Source organism: Sturnira hondurensis, unplaced genomic scaffold (assembly GCF_014824575.4).
Source record: "Sturnira hondurensis isolate 20B ecotype Veracruz unplaced genomic scaffold, ASM1482457v3 Scaffold0021143, whole genome shotgun sequence".
Classification (NCBI taxonomy): domain Eukaryota; kingdom Metazoa; phylum Chordata; class Mammalia; order Chiroptera; family Phyllostomidae; genus Sturnira; species Sturnira hondurensis.
Window position 1 is genome coordinate 22,354,138 of NW_028093774.1, and position 18,387 is coordinate 22,372,524.

At 53.4% G+C, this 18,387-nt stretch overlaps 1 protein-coding gene across 5 annotated transcripts in view; it reads right to left on the reverse strand.

Moving 5' to 3' along the window:
• RGS6 (regulator of G protein signaling 6) overlaps window positions 1–18,387 on the reverse strand; it is a 478,446-nt gene that overhangs the window by 5,889 nt on the left and 454,170 nt on the right. For 2 of the 5 annotated variants that reach the window (XM_037031642.1, XM_037031641.1), the window contains exon 17: window positions 14,896–14,949. The exons of 1 other annotated variant lie outside the window; for it this stretch is intronic. In XM_037031642.1, the coding sequence (XP_036887537.1) occupies window positions 14,896–14,949 (54 nt within the window). Of the gene's footprint in view, window positions 1–2,805; window positions 2,873–11,961; window positions 14,753–14,895; window positions 14,950–18,387 lie in introns of those variants that run through there. 2 more of the 5 variants (XM_037031645.1, XM_037031643.1) reach the window with 2 other exon arrangements.

The following is an 18,387-nucleotide window of genomic DNA, read 5'->3' on the forward strand; positions in this document are numbered from 1 at the left end:
CCCCTTATATAAAGCACAGTGTTCTAAACAAGCAGGGTTTTCCATCCTGTGGAACCTGCCAGCGGTCTCGTCCTCCGAAAGCATCACGCGGACCGCGGCAGGTCTGGACACCTTACTCTAGCCTGCATTGTCAACTATCAGGGCTTGTTTTCCTTTAAAATTTTTTAAATCTACAAAAGGTGAGTTGCCAGTCCTCCCGTCTGAACTAACTTTGAAAGGACCAGACTATCCCCTGATCTCCCAGGGACTTACTCTTTGAATTTCCTATTCCTGCCCAGTGGGGCGGCATCAGTATCTCCTGTACCTCCTTCTCAAGTGTCCTCCACTCAACTCACCCAGACCTTGGTGGTGGCAGGGTGGGGGTGGTCTCATCACCAGGGACGCAGGTTGGCTGCCAAGGACCAGTTACCAACAGTCGCCATTGCTTGAACATTGAGCAGCTATTGTGCGTCAGGCACGCTAGACATTTCATAGACACTTGCCACTTAGGTGTTACATTGTCCCCCACTGGACGGATGAGGACACAGCTAGTCAGTGGCAGAGCTGAGTGGGTTGGCCTTCGTGACTCAGAGTCTTCTCCTTTGTTCTTGACCATCTCTCTCAAGGAGGAGACGGCCCTGACTGGTGTGGCTCAGGGGGTTGGGCGGCGTCCCGCAAAATGAACGCTTGCCCCTTTCGACTCCCCATCAGGGCACAGGCCTGGGTTGCGGGCCAGGTCCCCAGTAGGGGGCATGTGAGAGACAACTGACTGGTGTTTCCCTCCCTTTCACTCTCTTTAAGAATAAGTAAATAAATAAAATCTTTTTTAGAAGGAGGCAGCTGAGAACACTCAGGGACTAAGGACGCCTCCACGTCCACCCACCCCACATCAGTGGTGTCCGTGGGACAGGCCAGGCAAAGCCACCACTTGTGTTTGGAGCCCTGTGTTGTAGGTGCCGATGCCTCTGGGATCGCCATAGCAACCATTCCAGGGAGGAGAGAAGCAGGTGGGATCTTTACCTTTCTAAGGAAGGGCAGGCAGAGCTGCTTTACCCCAGGAAGAACCCAGTGCCTAAACTGGGGTGTCCCGGCTCAGCTTGGGGGAGCCCTCCCTGGGTGCTGTTCCTGGCATCTCTGCCTCCTGTCCTACCCTTTACTTATAAGGCTCTCTGAGAAGGCTAGCCCCAGCCTGTTAGTTTTGGCAGGTGGTGGGGGACCTTCCTTCATGGCCTCCAGCAGTGCAGGGACAAATCTGGCACCAGGCGGGCACGCCAGGAGTGACAGAGGCTCAGCAGCTGTGCCCTGCCCCGGGGCACGATGCCCAGCAGCAGACACCCCAGCCTCCTTTCCTGGTTTTGCATTCCCACTTTTCTGCCTTTTTCTCATTGTGCAGGAGAAATGCCCCCTTTTACGACCCGCTGTCTCTTGTCTCCTTCCTCTAGTTCTGACCGAACAAGGCAGGCTCTCTTTCTACACTCAGCTTGCGGGAAGTCCTTGTTGGACTCTGGAGCAGAGCGGAGCTGGGCCACCCGCTCGCAGGGCCCCTCGGTAGCCTGCCTTCCGGTAGTCTGTGGAAGGCCTGCCTCTTTTTCTCCTCCTCCTCTCCAAATGGACTTTGGCGTCTCAGCTCTGGTTCGCTCCAAATTAGGCAAAGGTCAAAACACACAAGGAAACAGGGACATGGCTGTGTTGCTATTGGCAACAACTCGATGCTACTGTCTTCCAACTAGGAAGTTCAAGTGACCCCTGACTATGGCTACAGGGGTGAGTGCCGCTGAAGTTTAGTGGACAAGACAGCAGGAGGAAGCACTTGCTTGGCAGCGTGTGGTTCTCCCGAGGACCCACAGCGACTCCAGACCTACCCTCCGCAGGGCACTTCTCATCTCCTGCAGACACAGTCACTCCAAACGTGCCCACTGGCTGGGGACTTTGGTCCGGCCAGCTGCCAAGGCAGAGCATTGGAGACACAGGCTGTCACCATGCTGACCGCCGCCACCACCCAGATGCATAATTTCTCCACGAAAGTCCGTGTCCATGTGGACACAGATGCAAAGAGGGCGGGCTCATTTCCCTTTCCTCGCTCCCGGCAGGAATGCAGTTCAGCAGGCGATAACCAGACACGTTTTCTGACCTGAGAAAGTGCAGCAGGGGCAGGCCGAGCTCTCTGGATAGAACTCGGGCCGATGGAATTCCTAGCCCCAGGGAACCTCCTTATCTCCCTACAGACCCTTTTCGTGTGCTGCCGTGATGCTTTTGGTCCCAGTGGGACAGTGGATGGGTGGCTGGCCAGCCTTGTCCCCTACGGAGGGGCAGGCAGAGCTGCCTGACTCCTCCTAGAACCGACTATCCAGACTGAAATGGCCACGTTTCCCGCAGGACTGGGCTGTGGGCCACGGAGGAAGGGCCCCAGACGCTGTATCAGGGGATGAAGCCTGAGGCCGCTGCCATTGGGTTTAAAAGCATCTTCACATGTGGTGGGCATTTCTGTCCTGTTCTGCTAGGGGGTCCAGGAGAAGTGAGTTAAAGGATCAGTACCTAATGACCTCATTTGTGCATTGTCGCTGGGACAAGGGACCCAGTGTCATTGCCGGACCCCTCTGCTCCTCGTCTCTTAGGAAGAAACTACTGTGGGTGCAGAGAAAGGGCAGGAAGAATGCAGACACCAAACAACGGGTGCCTCCTGCTGTCCATGGGAGGAGGGTGTGAAAACAGGAGGGTGCAGACGAGGCCACAGACAGACAGATCGTCTCTTCGGAATTCTGGAGCACCTTCTGTGCAGAAGGATCCCAAGGAGGGTCAGAGAGTGCGGACGCCGGGGTCACTCACCCACTGCTGGAAGGAAGCCACCTCGGGGGTGAAATGCAGCGGCCATTCTGACTCTGCGCCAGCAGCACTAGGCAATTGTGTTTTTAGGAAGGGAAGTGAAGAATAACTTATGCAGCTGAAACCATGAAGACCTGTGGCTTTAGGGGAGCCCCTGCCCAGACACGCACAAGGGCATGCGATCCATGCACAGGGTACATGCAGGTCTGCAGCACATGCAACACACGTACCGTACACTGAACACGGAGGCGTCTCTCTGGCAGGCAGAACAGGCACCCAGGTGTGCAGCGGTGCACACATCCATGTGCACGTTTACACCACAGCCGTGTACGTCAGCATCTCATGCATAAGCAACCACGTGATTGGCTGTAGCGCTTTAACATCGGGCTCCTAGGGTGCCAATCTGTGACAAACACTGTGACCTTAAAGCATTTACCTTAAGATACATATATAAACACTGAATTCCCTCCAGGAAAAAGCCATTTGTGTCCATGGAAATGACCTCTCAGCTTCTGTTTCTGTCAATACTACAAGCAGGAGGAACGTGCACCCCAGGGGTCTGGCTTGCTAAGATCTCAGAGTATCCTCTGCCACCTGCTTCTGGCTCTGCCAGCAGCCCCACCTGGCAGTGGGTGGTTAAAAACAGAAGCCTTTGTCTATCTGGCAGATGGAGCCAGTGAGGGGCTTGGTGAGGCCGTATCGCTCAGGGTGGATCCAGGCAGGCAGACAGAGGAAGGAGATGGTCTCCGGGAACGGGGCTTCCGCAGTGCTGAGCGCGGCCTCCAGAGGATTGGACTTCATGCTCCTATCATGCGGAGAACTACTCCTGATCTGTGTCTGGAAGCCGGAGGCGTCTTAGGGTCCTGCACCTCAGTGCTGGGGCACGTGCCCAATCTTGACAATGTCCGCCATGTTCCCAGTCACTCTCACCACCACCTGCCACCACACAGCTATAAGCCCCACAGTGCCCACAGCTAGGGGACCCGTGGAATTGGCCACAGGGCAGAAACTGTCCTGCTGGGCTCCACAGTCCCTCTGTTCCCAGGGAAAGCAGAGAAACTGGCTCTCTGGGTCAACCTTAAAAATAAGCTGACTTTAAAAATAATAGCCAGGATTTATTGACTAGGTCACTGAGCACTTCACTGTGATAAACAAATGTGCTTTGTGCACATTGTCATATACGAGATACCCACCTACCCATCCTCAACTACCAAGTAAATCTAACGATACCTACCTTGCAGAATACTGTTGGGAATTAAATAAGGTAATAAGAGCTAAGCATGGGCCGCAGATAACCATAATAACAAAAATAATAGGAAGAACTATGCTGGAGCACACACACTACAAACACAGTGCTAAGCACCTTATGTATGTCCCCCTCTACCCTTAGCAGAGACGATTGAGCCGCTGAAGTCACCCAGACAAGTGGCAGAGCTGGAGTAGAGCCCAAGTTCCCCTCGGGCAGTGTCCAGCACGATGCAGACCCCCACAGCATAAGACGATGAGCCCCGAAGACGTGGACGCCACTGCTGCCATGCCCTCGGTTAATGCCAACGTCACTCGGTGCAGCACGCTTCATTATACCCACCGGGCAAGTGAGCAACTTGCCACGGCCTTGCTCCAATGCCAGGTGGAGAAATAGTTTTCAACTGGGGTCGCCTGTCTAACTAGCTCGCTGCGCTACACTCCAGTGGGCGAGAAAGGGACGCTGCTTGCAGTGGGCAAAGCCGGGAGGTCATCTTCAGTAGGGGATGAGAATGCCGCTGGGGGAAAAGGTTGCTGCCAGGTTTTTGACTAAATTTAACCCTGGCTGGTTGATGGTGCTCAGTCATACCCCACGTGGCTGGCTACTGACAGATTTAGGGAAGTCTGGGTGGCTCACGCCAGGCAGCCAAGGCCACCAATTGGAGCCTCTCTAAATAGACTCCTGCTGGGCCAAGACACACCTCTCCACCTCGCCCTGCATCACCGTGGGGTCCTGGGCGAGATGGAAAAGAAGGGGATCCTGACACCAAACCTGAGCGAAGCAGCTGAAGGGCAGGTTGGGGGCTCTCCGGTGGCCATCACCCCACCTGCACCTCTTCCTGGTGATCAGGAAAGCTGTGATTAAGGGCTTGCAAATGACAGGCTCTGCAGCTGTGCGTTCATTACCAAGGAAACCTCCCCCCAGCACCTCCCCACTGGTTCTGCTGCTGCTTACAAGGTTGGGCTGAGTTTTTCACCGGCTGCTCCATCTCCATCTCCCAACCAAACCTGCAGTGATGGAAAGGCCTGGCCTCCATCCTCGCTTGATGGTCTGTCTTTTCCCACTGGGCATGGGGGTTCAGAGGCACCGTGCTTTTGGTGCCAATGAGAAAGGTCAGGGGAGGGTGAAAAGGTTCTCCAACGCTGTGAAAAAGTATGAGCATCCCCCGGATGCCCGAACTTCTCGCCCCTACCTCTTACGTCCAGGAACCAGTCATGCCTGACAGAATTTTAAAGGAGTGTTTGAGAAAATGCAGTAATAATAAACTCTGGGTTTTCTTTATCTTAAAAAAATGTCTTACTAAAACTTCACTGACTTTACTGGGATCACCATGTTTAATGAGAGGCCTCAAAGAATTTGAAAGCAAAAGATGAGGAGAGGAAAAAGGCCGTAAGCTATAATCGCCATAATTATACAATCCCACGATGAGCTGAAAGCAGCCCTGGAGAAGCCCTGGAGAGAGGAGAGAGTTTTGAATCGCGTTGATCCTCAGGACAGCTGGTAAGAGCGTGAGTCTGGAGAGCACTTCTGCCCTGAGTTGGGTTGAAGGCGAGTCCTCAAGGCAGGGCCCGGGAGGCGGGGCCCAGGAGGCGGGGCCCAGGAGGCGGGGCCCAGGAGGCGGGGCCCAGGAGGAGGGGCCCAGGAGGACAGTTGCTCCCCCTCCCACTTCTGCCTAAGGCCTCTGGGGGCATGTTCTGCTCCTGGCCAGGAGAGATGCTTTGGGTGGCAACTTGACGACCTGAAGTCTGCAGCTGGCTTAGCCATCTTTTCTGCTTTCAACAAAACACCTTTTCTGCATGAGAATAATGACAGGCCGAGCTTTTTCCAATGCAGGGCCAGGGCGCCCGTGCCCATGACCACCCTGGCGGGGCTCGGCCTCCCTGTGCCAGCAGGTGCCTCTGCTCCCTGCTCCTCGGCTCGCTGACCTCCCTTTAGGCGCTGGGGGGCGGGGAGCCCCGCTGTCAGAGCTCAGCTGCTGCAGCAGCAATTGGTTTAAAAAAAAAAGGGAAAACACTAGAAACCTCCAAAAGGGAAGAATGACACGTGAAGGCAGTAATTCTGCTCCTTGACAGTTTTCCTGGCTTTGAGTGTGTCATCATCCAGCTTTTTCACCCTCAAGGCAGTGAGTGTCTAATCTGACTCTTAGATCCCTCTCCCCCAGCCTCAGCAAATCCCCCCCACACGACCCATCCTTCTTTCCCACAGCTCATTTATAAACCACGGAACAAATTGCAGCGGGATCCATTGAACAGATACTGAATGCATCAGAGGATTCCAGTTGGAAGAGATGATGGGACCCAGTGCAGGAAACTACCCTACAATAGCCTCCGTCACTCAGCTCCCGAGCGTTTCCAAGGGGCGCCCTGTTCCTTGAGGTGACATATTCCACTGCTGGGAAGTTACTGCTGTTAGACTATGCTTCCCACATCTTCTCCGCATTTGTTCTAGAACAATCGAGAACAATTTCTGGAACAATCCAGAAATGTCCACTCACTCTGGAAGACAAACAAGTATACCTCATGAGGGTTATCGAGTCTCCTTAGGAGTACAACGTCTGTATCTACTTCACTCTCAGCTGACTCGGCTTCCAGCTGCCCCAGTTATGCCTTCCGAATTTTCTCTAGACTGTTCAAGTTCCTGATAAAATGTGGGGGCTTAGCACCGAGACTCAACGTGGCCCAGAACAACACAGAAAGCAGTGCCACGCCCCTCTGTCTTCCACCCATGGCACCTTTGTTACTGCAGCCTAATGTTGCTTTTTTAAAAAAAATGATCACATCCTGCTTTTGCTTCTATTAAGCTCGTAGTTGACTGCAACCCCAGAAACTTGAACGACAGTGAAGGGTTCAAATGCCATCCTGTAGTTGTGAGACTGAGTTTTTTTTAACATAAAATTTATCTGGTTCACTTTTATCCAGCTGTGTTTAGCCCATCATCCCACCCAAAGGGAATACTTTTCAAATACAGTTTCATTATCTACCAAGTGAGCAACACCTTTCAGGTCTGGGCCTTTGAATATGATGGGCGTGCCCGTCCTTTCGCCCCAGGCCTCACAAGGGATGTTGGACCGGACAGGGCTGGGGCTGGACCCTTGTGGCCCCAACCAGAAACTGTCTTTCCCATTGACATACGGCTATGACCCTGCCCTCCTACCAGCCATTAAGACACTGTGGATATATTGTTTTACCTAATTATGGCAAATGTAGAGGGAGCAAAGGGGAGGGGCAGGGGGCAGGCGTGGACATCAGTTTCGACCTAACTGCACTAATATCGGGTCAGAGAGAAGTATTCCCTGGAGCAGAGGGTGTCGTTACGATAGTCATCCTTGTGCGGTAAGCTGATAGGACCCTGTGGGACGTTCCTGCCAAATGTGACACCAACGAGGCCCATTCCTGTTTGGGGCAGTGGCGCCGTTGCTCGGGACGGAATGACTGGACCGAGACCAGGGGCCATGGAAGAACCGCTGCCATTCACCCCTGCCCCTGCAGGGGTGACCACACACGCCCAACCCTGCCCACCTTCCTATCCATTAAGGAACCTCGGAAGACACACTGAAGGGCCTTTCTCTCATGGCCTTCGGGAACGTCACTAAACTGGAAATCCCACTCTCTGAGCTCTTGTCGTGGTCCCTTTACCACTCTGCCTCATAGCAACATTTGCAGGTTGTTCCTACCTACGGATTTGCACCCACCCTCCTTCCAGGCCATCTTCCCAAACCCCTTACAGCCAGATTCTCCTGTGCTGCCTACCAAGGGGAAGACTCCAAGTGGTTTCACCAGGAGCTCATTGTGGGGAGGATGCTGTGGCGGTCTCAGTTCTCAGCCTTTGAAGTCCTTTGACCTTGAGCTCTCTGACTTCTAACTTTCCAGCCTGGACAAAGGAAGAGCTGGGTCTCTTCTCCCTGACTTTGACTCTGGCAGCTTTGTCCCCTTCCTAGATTCCTGCCTAATGCCTGGTGGTTTCTCTCTCCTGCCCCTTGGCTGGTGCTGCTGTCCCCTTGGCATCACAGAGGCGGCTTCTGTCCTCTGCAGAAGTGGGTGTCCTGCCCGCTGAGTGGTCCGAACTTCCTACTGTCCATCCTGCTGAAGGCTCCGCGGTCACCTTCACTCTCCGCCTTCTCACTGGACAGATGAGAGCCCAGAGCTGTCGGAAGTCTGACTGGACGAGTGACAAGGAGCCGGCTGAAATCCCACAACCCCATAAGCACCTTCTGAAGTGAGAACTCCTTCTAGAAGGCTGTCTTTCCTGCGTGGGGGATGGGAGGCAGGCTCCGGATGGCAAAGGGCTGCAGGTCACCTCCCGAAATAGATTCCTGCCTGGCACATGCACACAGTTTGCCCCCAGCCTGCCGTGCGGAGACTGGCAGGGGATGCGATTTGGATCCAAATCAGTGGCTGTAAACACACAGCTGTGCCTTTCTGCCTCCAAGGACTTTGGTTTTCACTTGACTGCTCGGCACATTGGGGTCGGGAGGCAGGAGAGGGCCTGGGTGGGGGAGGGGAGGCAGGGAGCAGTCTGGCAGAGCCTTGCCCATCCCAAGTGTCCCCATGTGTGAAGGGCTGGGTCATCACTGTGTTTTTTTCCTCTAAGTGGCACTCCACAGGGAGGATGCTTTTGACCACTTTTGGCTGACAGGTTGAACCATCAATTGCAACCGCTGGCAGGGGGTTGGTAGGGGGGGAGTCGGTCCTTTTCCCAAAAAGTGGCAGGTCCTAGGGCCGAATTACTCAAAAGGAACAATCTCTGACCCCTTTTGACAAATAAAAACCTCACTCCTCCCCAGAGTTTCGGAAGGAAGCCCCACCCCCCGCCATGTTGAATCACTCCATCATTTCCTTTTCTCTCTATGCTACCAGCCAAGCTGCTTCGGTCATCTTCCATTTTACAGTTTATAAAAAATAGACATTTTCATTTCTCAGCTGAAAAATTGTAATATTGAAGATGCTTTTTCAAACTTTACTTGGAGCCAAGATGAAGAGGGAGGGATAGAGACCGGAGGAGACTCAACCCACCACAGGCTCTTTAACCTCTTTTTGCCCAGTTCTGAGAGAGGAACAGTGACAGGCTGGCCCCGAGTTCTCTAGGGGACCCGAAAGTGGGGAGGCAGGTGAGCAGCAGCGTGATGCTGAGGTCCCCACACACTCGCATGCCACTCCTTTCCACGCCCCACACTGGAGTCCACTTCTCTGCCCAGCTGACTTCACCCCCAGCTCCTGACACGCCAGGCGGAGGGGGTTGCGGAAGTGACAAAGTTGCCCTCCTGGGGTCCTAGCATAGGAGGGATCCCCAGGCAATGCAGGGAGCAGCCTGTGGTTTAGGTAGCCCCAGGTACTCTTAGTTCTGGTGCTTCAGCCTCGGATCCTTGTCAAAAACGTTTAAGTCCACATCCCACACAATTCTCTCCATGGCTTATTTCTCAGCCCCAAGGGCTGGCAGCCACTTCCCGGGCAGGAAGGCATCTCCTCTCTCATCCTGAGAATGCTTAGCTCAGAAATCTCAGGATTGAGAGAAGCACAGGCCTGTAGATACTACCAGCTGGTAAAGTCCATGGAGACTACCCAGTCCGAGCCATTGTACAAAGGAGAAAACCAGTGCTAGCTAGTCCCTAGAGGGCTAGGGACTAGCCTGAGGCCCCACAGCTAGCAGGTTAATGCTGGACGCAAGACACACCCTGCCTGGGGCTCTTGAGTAGTTTCAGAATCCCAGGGAAAGTCCTCGCTGCCCCACAGAGGACGATTTCCATGTTTTCCCTCCCAAATCCTGCCATGAAGTCCACCTCCATCTCTAGGCAGACTGGGGGTTCACTACTACTGGATCTCAGGTCTCTGATGCGTGAGGTGCTGGCAGTCTAGTCCATGACCCGGCGGTCCCAAAGGGGCCCAAGGCCTGCTTGCAATAAAAACCAACCCTGTAAAGATTTGTAGCCAATTTTCCCTCACTGAAGGCTGGCAAGTATTTTTTCAGCTGAGGTCGGAGCCCTCAGGGGACCCTGCTGGGTCTAGGTATTTAAGAGCTCATTCCACCAGACTGCAGAACTGCTCCCCACGACTGGCTGAGGGGGCCTGGAAGCAACCTCCTCTGGGAAGCAGCCGCTAATGCCAGGCTGGCTACCAGACACCACCCTGGGTGTCTGCTCTCTGCCCCACCTGCTGGGAGCAGGGGGGGTCTTCTTGCAGAGCTACCTGGAAGTAGGGGGAGGGGATGAGCTGCTGGCTTTTTTGGCTCTCACTGTATCTTCCTTGTCTTCTAGCTGGGGAGGGAGGAAAGGGAGAGGGAGGGTTGGTAGGGAGGGGGTGGGGGTGGGTGACAGCTGGCTTCCTGGCCTCCATCTGATTTTCCTGCCACGCTCTTGGCAGGCAGAACAGAAACGCCAGTCGCAGAGATACCACTCAGCACATGCCCCTGACCCTTGCTGTTTCAATTCCAAGGAACACCTTGACAAAGCTCAACCGTGATGTTTCCTTAGGTGGGGGAGAAACACACCAGGCCCTGGTCCAGATCTCCACTCTCCTCTGTGGCCCCCGTGGTGCTGGCTCAGGTGCCAATTACCCCATTTCCCATGTTGGGAGCCCCAGGCTACAGCTGACCGAGGCTCTCAAGAGGGCAGCTGAAGGTCTAACCGAGTCCCCATACAAAGTGTCCAGGGGGGCTAATGCCAGCGTCACTTGGAGTTGCCACTTCTAATTTAAGTGCCGCCCCTCCGTGAAACTGTACACAAGGGGCAGGGGACTTTCTCCAGCTTCTTCTCCCCAGGCTGGAGTTCTCACTGGATGACTTTGGCCACCATCCCAAAAGGGACAATGTAATTACTGCTGTTGAGTCTTGGCTAAAGGCCCATTGCTTCCTTTCGCCCCCTCCCATGCGTCTCCCTGGTCCCCTGTGTCAGAGTCTGCTCCTGGTGAGGCCCTCCTCACTCTGGTAGACCCTGAAGTAATGAGCATGCCCAAGAGAGGCCGGGGGAGGGCAAGCCTTGCAGCTCTGGCCACCCTCCCACCCTCGCCTGCCAACCGCTGAGTCAGAAAGATGGCAGAGACCGGCAGGCTGGTCGGCACTGGGTGGTAGGAAGTGGTCTCTAGTTTGAGAGGCTTCCTCCTCCCCCATTCCGTCAGTAATGCCTGGGACTTCCCACCTGAGCACCTGAAGAAGAGAAGGCAGGGGATGCAAAGGCAACCGACAATGGTGGGCCAGCTGTTTCTTTCCTACTGTGGCTTTCACGTGTGTTTGCTTTTTTTATCCTCACCAGAGGACATGTTTTCATTCTTTTAGAGAGAGAGAGGGAGTGGAGAAAGGAGAGAAACATCAATGCGGGTTGCCTCTTGTATGCGCCTGGCCCAGGAATTGATGCCTGGGCTGGGGATTGAACCCACTACCTAGACATGTGCCCTGACCAGGAATCAAACTCACAACCTTTCAGTTACGGGATGACACTCCAACCAACTGAGCCACACTTGACAGAGTTTTGGCTATCATGTTTTATAGCCGCCAGGAAAGGAAGCTTCTCGGTGGACAAGGCCAGGGAGAGACGGGCTCCATTCAACTGTCTAGAGGCCATGTGTGGGGCCCCTTTTGAGAAGCTGCTATGGGTTATAGCTCTTCCAGAGACTGGGGTTCCTCAGGCCAGGGCCACCAGGTACAGTGGTGTGAGTCATTCATTGTACAAGTGCAGCTGAGGGTCAAGTAGTGTCTGAAATCCAGCCTGTGCTTTGCTCGGCCGGCTGTGCATCCAGAGGGCTGGGCCCATCAGAAGGAGTCCTGTTTTCTGACTTCGATCAAGGTGAGATTCGGGCTAGTCGTGCCATGCCACAACTTTCAGGTACATTTGGTTCTGAACCTGGGCCTTCTCCATCGAATAAGCAGTGCTTTATGCAGCCTCCGTGTCTCCACCCCACGGTGCCCGGCACAGCACTTCCCCAGACAATTGCTCTGTATGTTCAGGTTCTGGGTGGCTCTGAGGAATCTTCTGTCGGATGGAGCAGCGCACACAACACTGCCTCTTTGGGGTGCTGCGAGGCCCCTTCTGCCCCCAAGTGAGCATGGCCCCAGCACTTCCGTGAACTGCACTGAACAACTCTCCAGGGTCTCATGTAAAAGGGGGCGTTTGTCACCTTCATCAGGTAATCCCTCCATTCGTGATACACCTGAGACTTGGAAAGAACAATCTGCTTTCTGCACATGTTCCTCCTTTACCAAGAAAAGAAAGGACATTGGTGTGGAGAAATTTTGGATTCAGATTCAGGCCCAATAAGAAGCGAGCTGACCGAGCTAACCAACCGTCCAGGTCAACATTTCTTGCCACCCATTAGTCCTAAATAGCAGCTGGTCTCCCATCCTTGATCCAGGAGCTGCCCAGCTTTGCTCCTTCATGTTTCCATTATCAGCCCCATGACTAGACGGTCTTTTTACACATCTTTCCCAGCACCATGAGAATGCTATTGAACTAACCTTTCATGGAGTTCTATAGTTCACAGTAGGTAGCAGATGAAATATTCGTGTAGAACTTCTTTAATAGAAATCAAGCACTTTATGTATATTATATCTAGAAAATGGCTATCAAATTGCAAGACCTATTGGTTGGCTCATTCATTCCGTTTGATTAGAACCCTGGGCTGTTGAGACAGGTTCTTGGGATCCAGCCTCAAATACCCCAAGAGGGGCCATTCTCTGCGGCCATGGACTGTTGCCTTGAACTCAGCCACCTGTTGTGGGATGAGGTGTCATCCCAAGAGCACAAGGAGAAAAATGGATCAGTGCAAATCCATCTCCATTTCCACCACTGGGACTAACACATCAGACTGTACCACCCACTAGAATCTTCATAAAAGGAGAGCAGGGAATTTAGGGTATTTTTTTTTGAAGCTCAGGCCTTTTATCATCTAGACACTAAACATTTTGGGAGCTTGCGAGATTCTTCTCCTTCAGCTGGCCCTGAAAACGTCTCTGTAAATTCTCCCAGGTGCACACTTCAGACGCTGGGAAGGTATCTGGTGCTTTCTCGTTCCAAATGCTTTGTTAACAGACCTTGGAGAAGCACCGAACCGACGCCACTTCTGGGATGAAGGGATATCCATAAATGCTCTTCACAGAGCTCCATCAAGGTCATTCTCGCCGTTCCTGACTCCTCATGAGAAGCAGCCTGGAGGGGTTTGCATGTCTCGTCTGAGTACCCGTCTTCTTCTCTCACACCCTGGGGGGTCTGCTTTCCCAGTTTGCACTAACAGTCCAAGTTGCTGCACAGCACACTCTGAGCTTGTCAGTAAAATCCCTAGACATTCTCCGCCCACACATCCAGGCTTCAAAAGAGACAGAGAGGAGTGGATTCTGACCATTCTCTATCAGCCCAGTGGGAGTTCAGGGACTTCCCTTTGACAGCCTGTGGCATCTTTTTGGGGTGTGAAGGCACATGGCCTTGGCACACTGGCCATACAGACAGATACCGGACCAGCAGGCCGTGCATTCTGCCAAGTTCGGACTTCTCAGGAGGAAAGACCATAGAGAGAGGAGACCACAGAAGAGAAAAGATGAGCACCCGTGTTTTAACTGCCACCCACTAGGGCCACTATGATGTTTACATCTAGCAAATTCAAAATAATGTTTAAATTCAGTTAAAATGCATGTAGCTATGGTAAGTAAACAACTAGGTTGCTTTCACCCTGGAAGTCTTAGATTTTATATTAAAATAAATGAAGATAGTAATCACACAGTAGTTAGGTTTTACAAGGGCTTTCCTCTCCAGTGGGTGGTGGGCGGCGGGGCTGAGGGTGGGGTGGGGCAGGAAGGCAAGTAGGCATCAGTGGGTTTCTGCCTTTAAGAAGAGAAGTGTGGCCAGTTCCATTTGTGGGCTCCCTGCTCCTGGCTGCCACATTGATTCCCTCCGGTTTAATATTCATAGTGCAGGCTGCGGCCCTGAACTCAGCAGCTTGTTTTTGACAAGTCAGTGAATGAGCGGGACTGAATACTTCCTGTGCACAAAGCCCGAGATGGCATGGAAAGGGGAGATGGGCCTCTGCTGTTCTACAGGCCACAACACAGAATCTCTGCCGTGCACCACGGGGAAGACCCATTCCTGTTCATTCAACACTCTCACCTGTCACCGTGGGGTTGCCTATGTGCCACTGCGCCGGTGTCTAGTCCATCTAAACCGACTGTGCGCAGGGCAGGCCATTTCCCTACAGGAACAGTGAACCTGTGACCTATTGTGACTTCCTCAAGGCCTAGCTCTTGGGAGCACAGGGACAGCGCAGGGATTGGCTTCTCACTCCACCCAGGGCTACCTGTCCTCCTCTCCCTGTCACACTATGCAAATGAGGCTGACGAGGGCTGTGACTCATGCAGAGGCCACTAACACACTCCAGCTAGATCACATCGCCAAAACCCATGCAGCATGGCCGCCTCCTGCACACACAAAAGCCGCCTACACCGCAGCATCAGCTTGCGACCCGCTCCCATGTGACTGCCAGAGTTCACAGAAGGAAATTTGGAATATATTTTTTAGATGTGCTATGGTTCTGAGCCAATTTATTTCATGAGACAGTTCAATGGCCTTCTCCCTGGGCCACTGCAGAAGATGCACAGACTGCGCAGCCCCCGGACTCAGACCTGAAGGTCAAATGTGTAGCTTGAGGCTGGGCAGTCGTGTGTGCGCCTTCTGCAGAGGGAGCCGCCTGGTCTTTTGCAGATCCATCCCTAGAAGTGAAGCTGCAGACACTTGCAAAAAAAAAAAAAAGGGGATATGTTGAAGGGGGAAAGCACTGGGCTCCCTCCCACCCCAAAGGAAATGACAACAAAGGAGAACTGAGAAAACGAGAAAAACAAAAGAAATGTGAGGGAACGAAACCAGCTGAACTTACCACACTGCGAGTGAACTTTTCTAAGGAAGTTCTACGACCTTGCTCACTTTCTGGCTTTAGGAAAAACAAACAAAAAAGAGGTAGGGAGAAAAATACAGAAAAAAAAATCTTCAGCTTATACGTGGTTTCCAAACAGCACAGTGGCAGCTAATGAACAAAGAAGCAAAATGGGGTGCAAAAAACGGGAAAAGAGAAGCAGCCAGAGCTGTATGCGAGGGTCAGTGGGAGAGACAGGAAAAAAGGAGCCCACAGGAAATGGTGCTTCCTCCTCAGAGCAGTGAGGAGAGGGGTGTGTGCTTCTGGGGGTGGGAGGGCATTCATTTTCCTCAGGGATCCTAGTAGGAGCCGAATTAGCTCCGCACAGCCCGGTCAGCACCCTGAGCTGTCTGCTCAGGGCTTCCTGTCAGCACTGCCCGTGGGCAGGGGCCCCTGGTGGCTGTGCACAGGGAGCCTCTGGTCCCCGAGACCACAGGCAGCCACCTGAGGACCCCCAGTGGGGACACAGAGCAGATTAACTCTTAGGACCTGCAGGTGTGTGGGGGAATTCAAGAAGTGGCTGAAGGTCATAACTATCTCAGATTTTTCTACCCAGATGCTGTTGGAAAGTTTACTAATTTCTGTAACTCGCTAATGGCCCCCTGATGGCTCTCATTCTGCATCCTTAGAGTAAGGAAAGTCTACCCATGTTTTTTTTTTCAAAGGGTCTTGGGCTTCAGAAAGAATGTTCTGGAAAGAAAATGCTCTCTCAGTACCCAGGCAGGTGACCCCTTGCAAGGTTTACTCAGGGCAGACTGCAGGAGGTTTAGGAACCTTCCTGGGAACTCTTGGCTGAGGGGCCCCCGGAAGCGGCAACAGGAGGGAGTGCCCTTGGGAGTCACAGCCCTTGGGAGTCACAGCCCTTGGGAGTGGGCCCTTGGGAGACCCACTCCCTGGGTCAGCTGCTCACCACCACCCAGGATGAGAGGGTGTGATGTGCCACTGACCCTCTTCCCAGGTTTCCTTCTTCTTCAAGGACCTTGGGGGTGGAAATTACATTCCCAATACCTGCTCTTTTATTCTAGAGCCCTGTCCCAGGGCTTTGAGCCTAAGGCTGGGAAATTTGGAGAGAATATACACTCACCACAGATACACACACACACAGGGCAAATAATGGAAAACAGGGAGCTAAAGAAGCAGCCAGGTGTCTGTGGGTGGGCAGGATGTTCTGGTAGCAGAGGGGGCAGGCAAAGGGTGGCCCCCTGTCCATGGACAGATCAGAGGGAGCCCTTGGCAGTCATGCCCCCTTCCCCTCAGCTGGCCGCCCAAAGACAAGACATTGCAGAAGGAAACACAACATAAACTACTCGGCCCTGTAGAGCCAGGCTCGTCTCTCTCATTGCACGAGGGGCCAAAGGATCCACGCAGGGCCCTGAGAACCACACCACGTCTCCACTCTGGGGATGGCAGAACTCAGCTTCAACACCGCAGGCAGCCTGGGTGGGGGGCAGGTGCCTGGCTCGAGGCAGGCTGGTGCCAGGCCCTGCAGCTAGCATTCTGTGCCTACCATTCTTGTGCTCTGGCTACTGATTTGCAGCTCACAGAGGGGAGCCATCAGCACTGACTCAGTCAAGTTCCTCTGTCTCGCACAGCCCCTCTGAGCTGCCCTGGATAATCACTGTCACTGGTACTACATTGTCCTGGAGGAGCCGTCAAGACTCAGCTCACTTGCCCCTTGGGAACGTGGCACGTCACAGTGACTAACTTTTTTGTTGGAGATACTAGCACAGAAGGTGAGTCAGGGATGAGGATCAGAAAGCTGTGTCCCCAGACCCGCCAGGGGCCTTGCTCAGCAGAAAAGTGAGGCCCATTCATATCCCCTCTCTCAGCAGAAGGTTGTGACTCGCACATACCTCTAATGACCTGGATATTCGTATCACATGGTGAGCCCATCCCTGAAGTCACAAGATGCTCTAGGCCTACCTGCAAGTGCTGAGTTACAAATCCAGTCCACACCTGGAGGCTCGCAGGGAGAAATGGGGGGAAAGGTGGGTTTTGCCCCCGGTTTTGGAAACAACTGCTGGCATCTTCCAGGGCTTTCTGTCACAAGAACACCCCTTAATTTGGGGGCTGGGAGGATAATTCTAACGAATTTCATTTGTAACATTTCACAGGGAGACCATGAGTTCCTTCTTTGTTGAAGTGACCTCTGATAGCCCCATTGGAACCTATGAAGATTTCTATCCTCTTATGGGAGGACCTGGGGGCACCGGTGTGTCAGCCCCACCCCCTGAGCTGGGCTGCCTTTTCTCTTGGTGCTCAAACCCACAGGGAGACCACATGGCCTCTGGCTTCTTCTGGGTGTGTAGACAGGCCCAGGTCAGTCAGACAGCTAGAATCTTCGAAATTCCCCAAATTGGGATCAGTTCAGGGTCTGGAGCCACAAAAAATTAGAAACACTTACTTTGACGTTCTCCCATGAGATTTGGGCTGGAGATACCAAAAGTCTCCATAACCTTCCTTAAAAAAGTGGGCATCAGAGACATTTGTGGGGGTGTCAGCTCCCTCCATCAGAGCTTCTCCACCTCCATCCTCTGGCAAGAGAACTGGCAAGAGGCCAAGACTCCCATTTTCCATCAAAGAAATGACACCTGATGAAAGGGGGTACAGGCAACCAAGAAAGCTGCGTTTCTGACCATCTGGGTACTCCAGAAGCCCTCTACTGCTTTTCAAACTACCAGGGGTGTCCTCGGGGCTCCCCAAGAGTAGGAGAGCAGACTGTAAATGCTCCTTGAGACTCTGGCGTTACGTGCTACCAACCAGATACGCAGACAGGGTCCTGGCACACGAGGTGGACAGTACACAGAGAGAGAAGGCTGCATGGCTGAGAGGCAGCCCAACAGAGAGGGTGTTGATGGACAGTTACATGCTTGGGGCCTAGTGATGGAAGGCCGGGCGGGGAGAAGAGAGGATGAAGAGGCTTATGTTTCTTGAGTGGTATGGCAGGAAGTCATGGAATTGGGTGCAAGGAGAGACACACTTAGGCACATGTGGGCCTCAGACCAGATCTGGAAAGTGCAGAGGGTTTGCAGGCACACTGGAACCGTGGACCATCTCTCCTGCCTGCCCTTTCCCAGTCCCCACGACCCTCCCAGCTGGTCCTTCCCTCCTCCCAGGGACCCAGCTGCCACCCCTGCGTTAGTCGCCCCTCACCACCTGCATGCGGAAGGGCCCTGGGCCCCCAAATCCAGGTGCCAAGGGCTAGTAGAGGAGGGGAAGGAGCTAGGGTGCGGTGACTTCTTAATTGAAGGAGAACACAAATACTGTGGGGTGGGCAAGGGAGAGGGAGTGGGTGTCAAGGACAGAACAGCCTGAGGGAGCAGGGACTATAAGGTTTTCTGTCCAACGAGGGGGCCACCCCAATCCTTGCATCATTCTCGTCTCTGAGCTGGTCAGGGAGAGACAATCTGTGGGGTGAGGGTTGGACTTGGCAATGAGGGGCTCATTTCCCCAGGG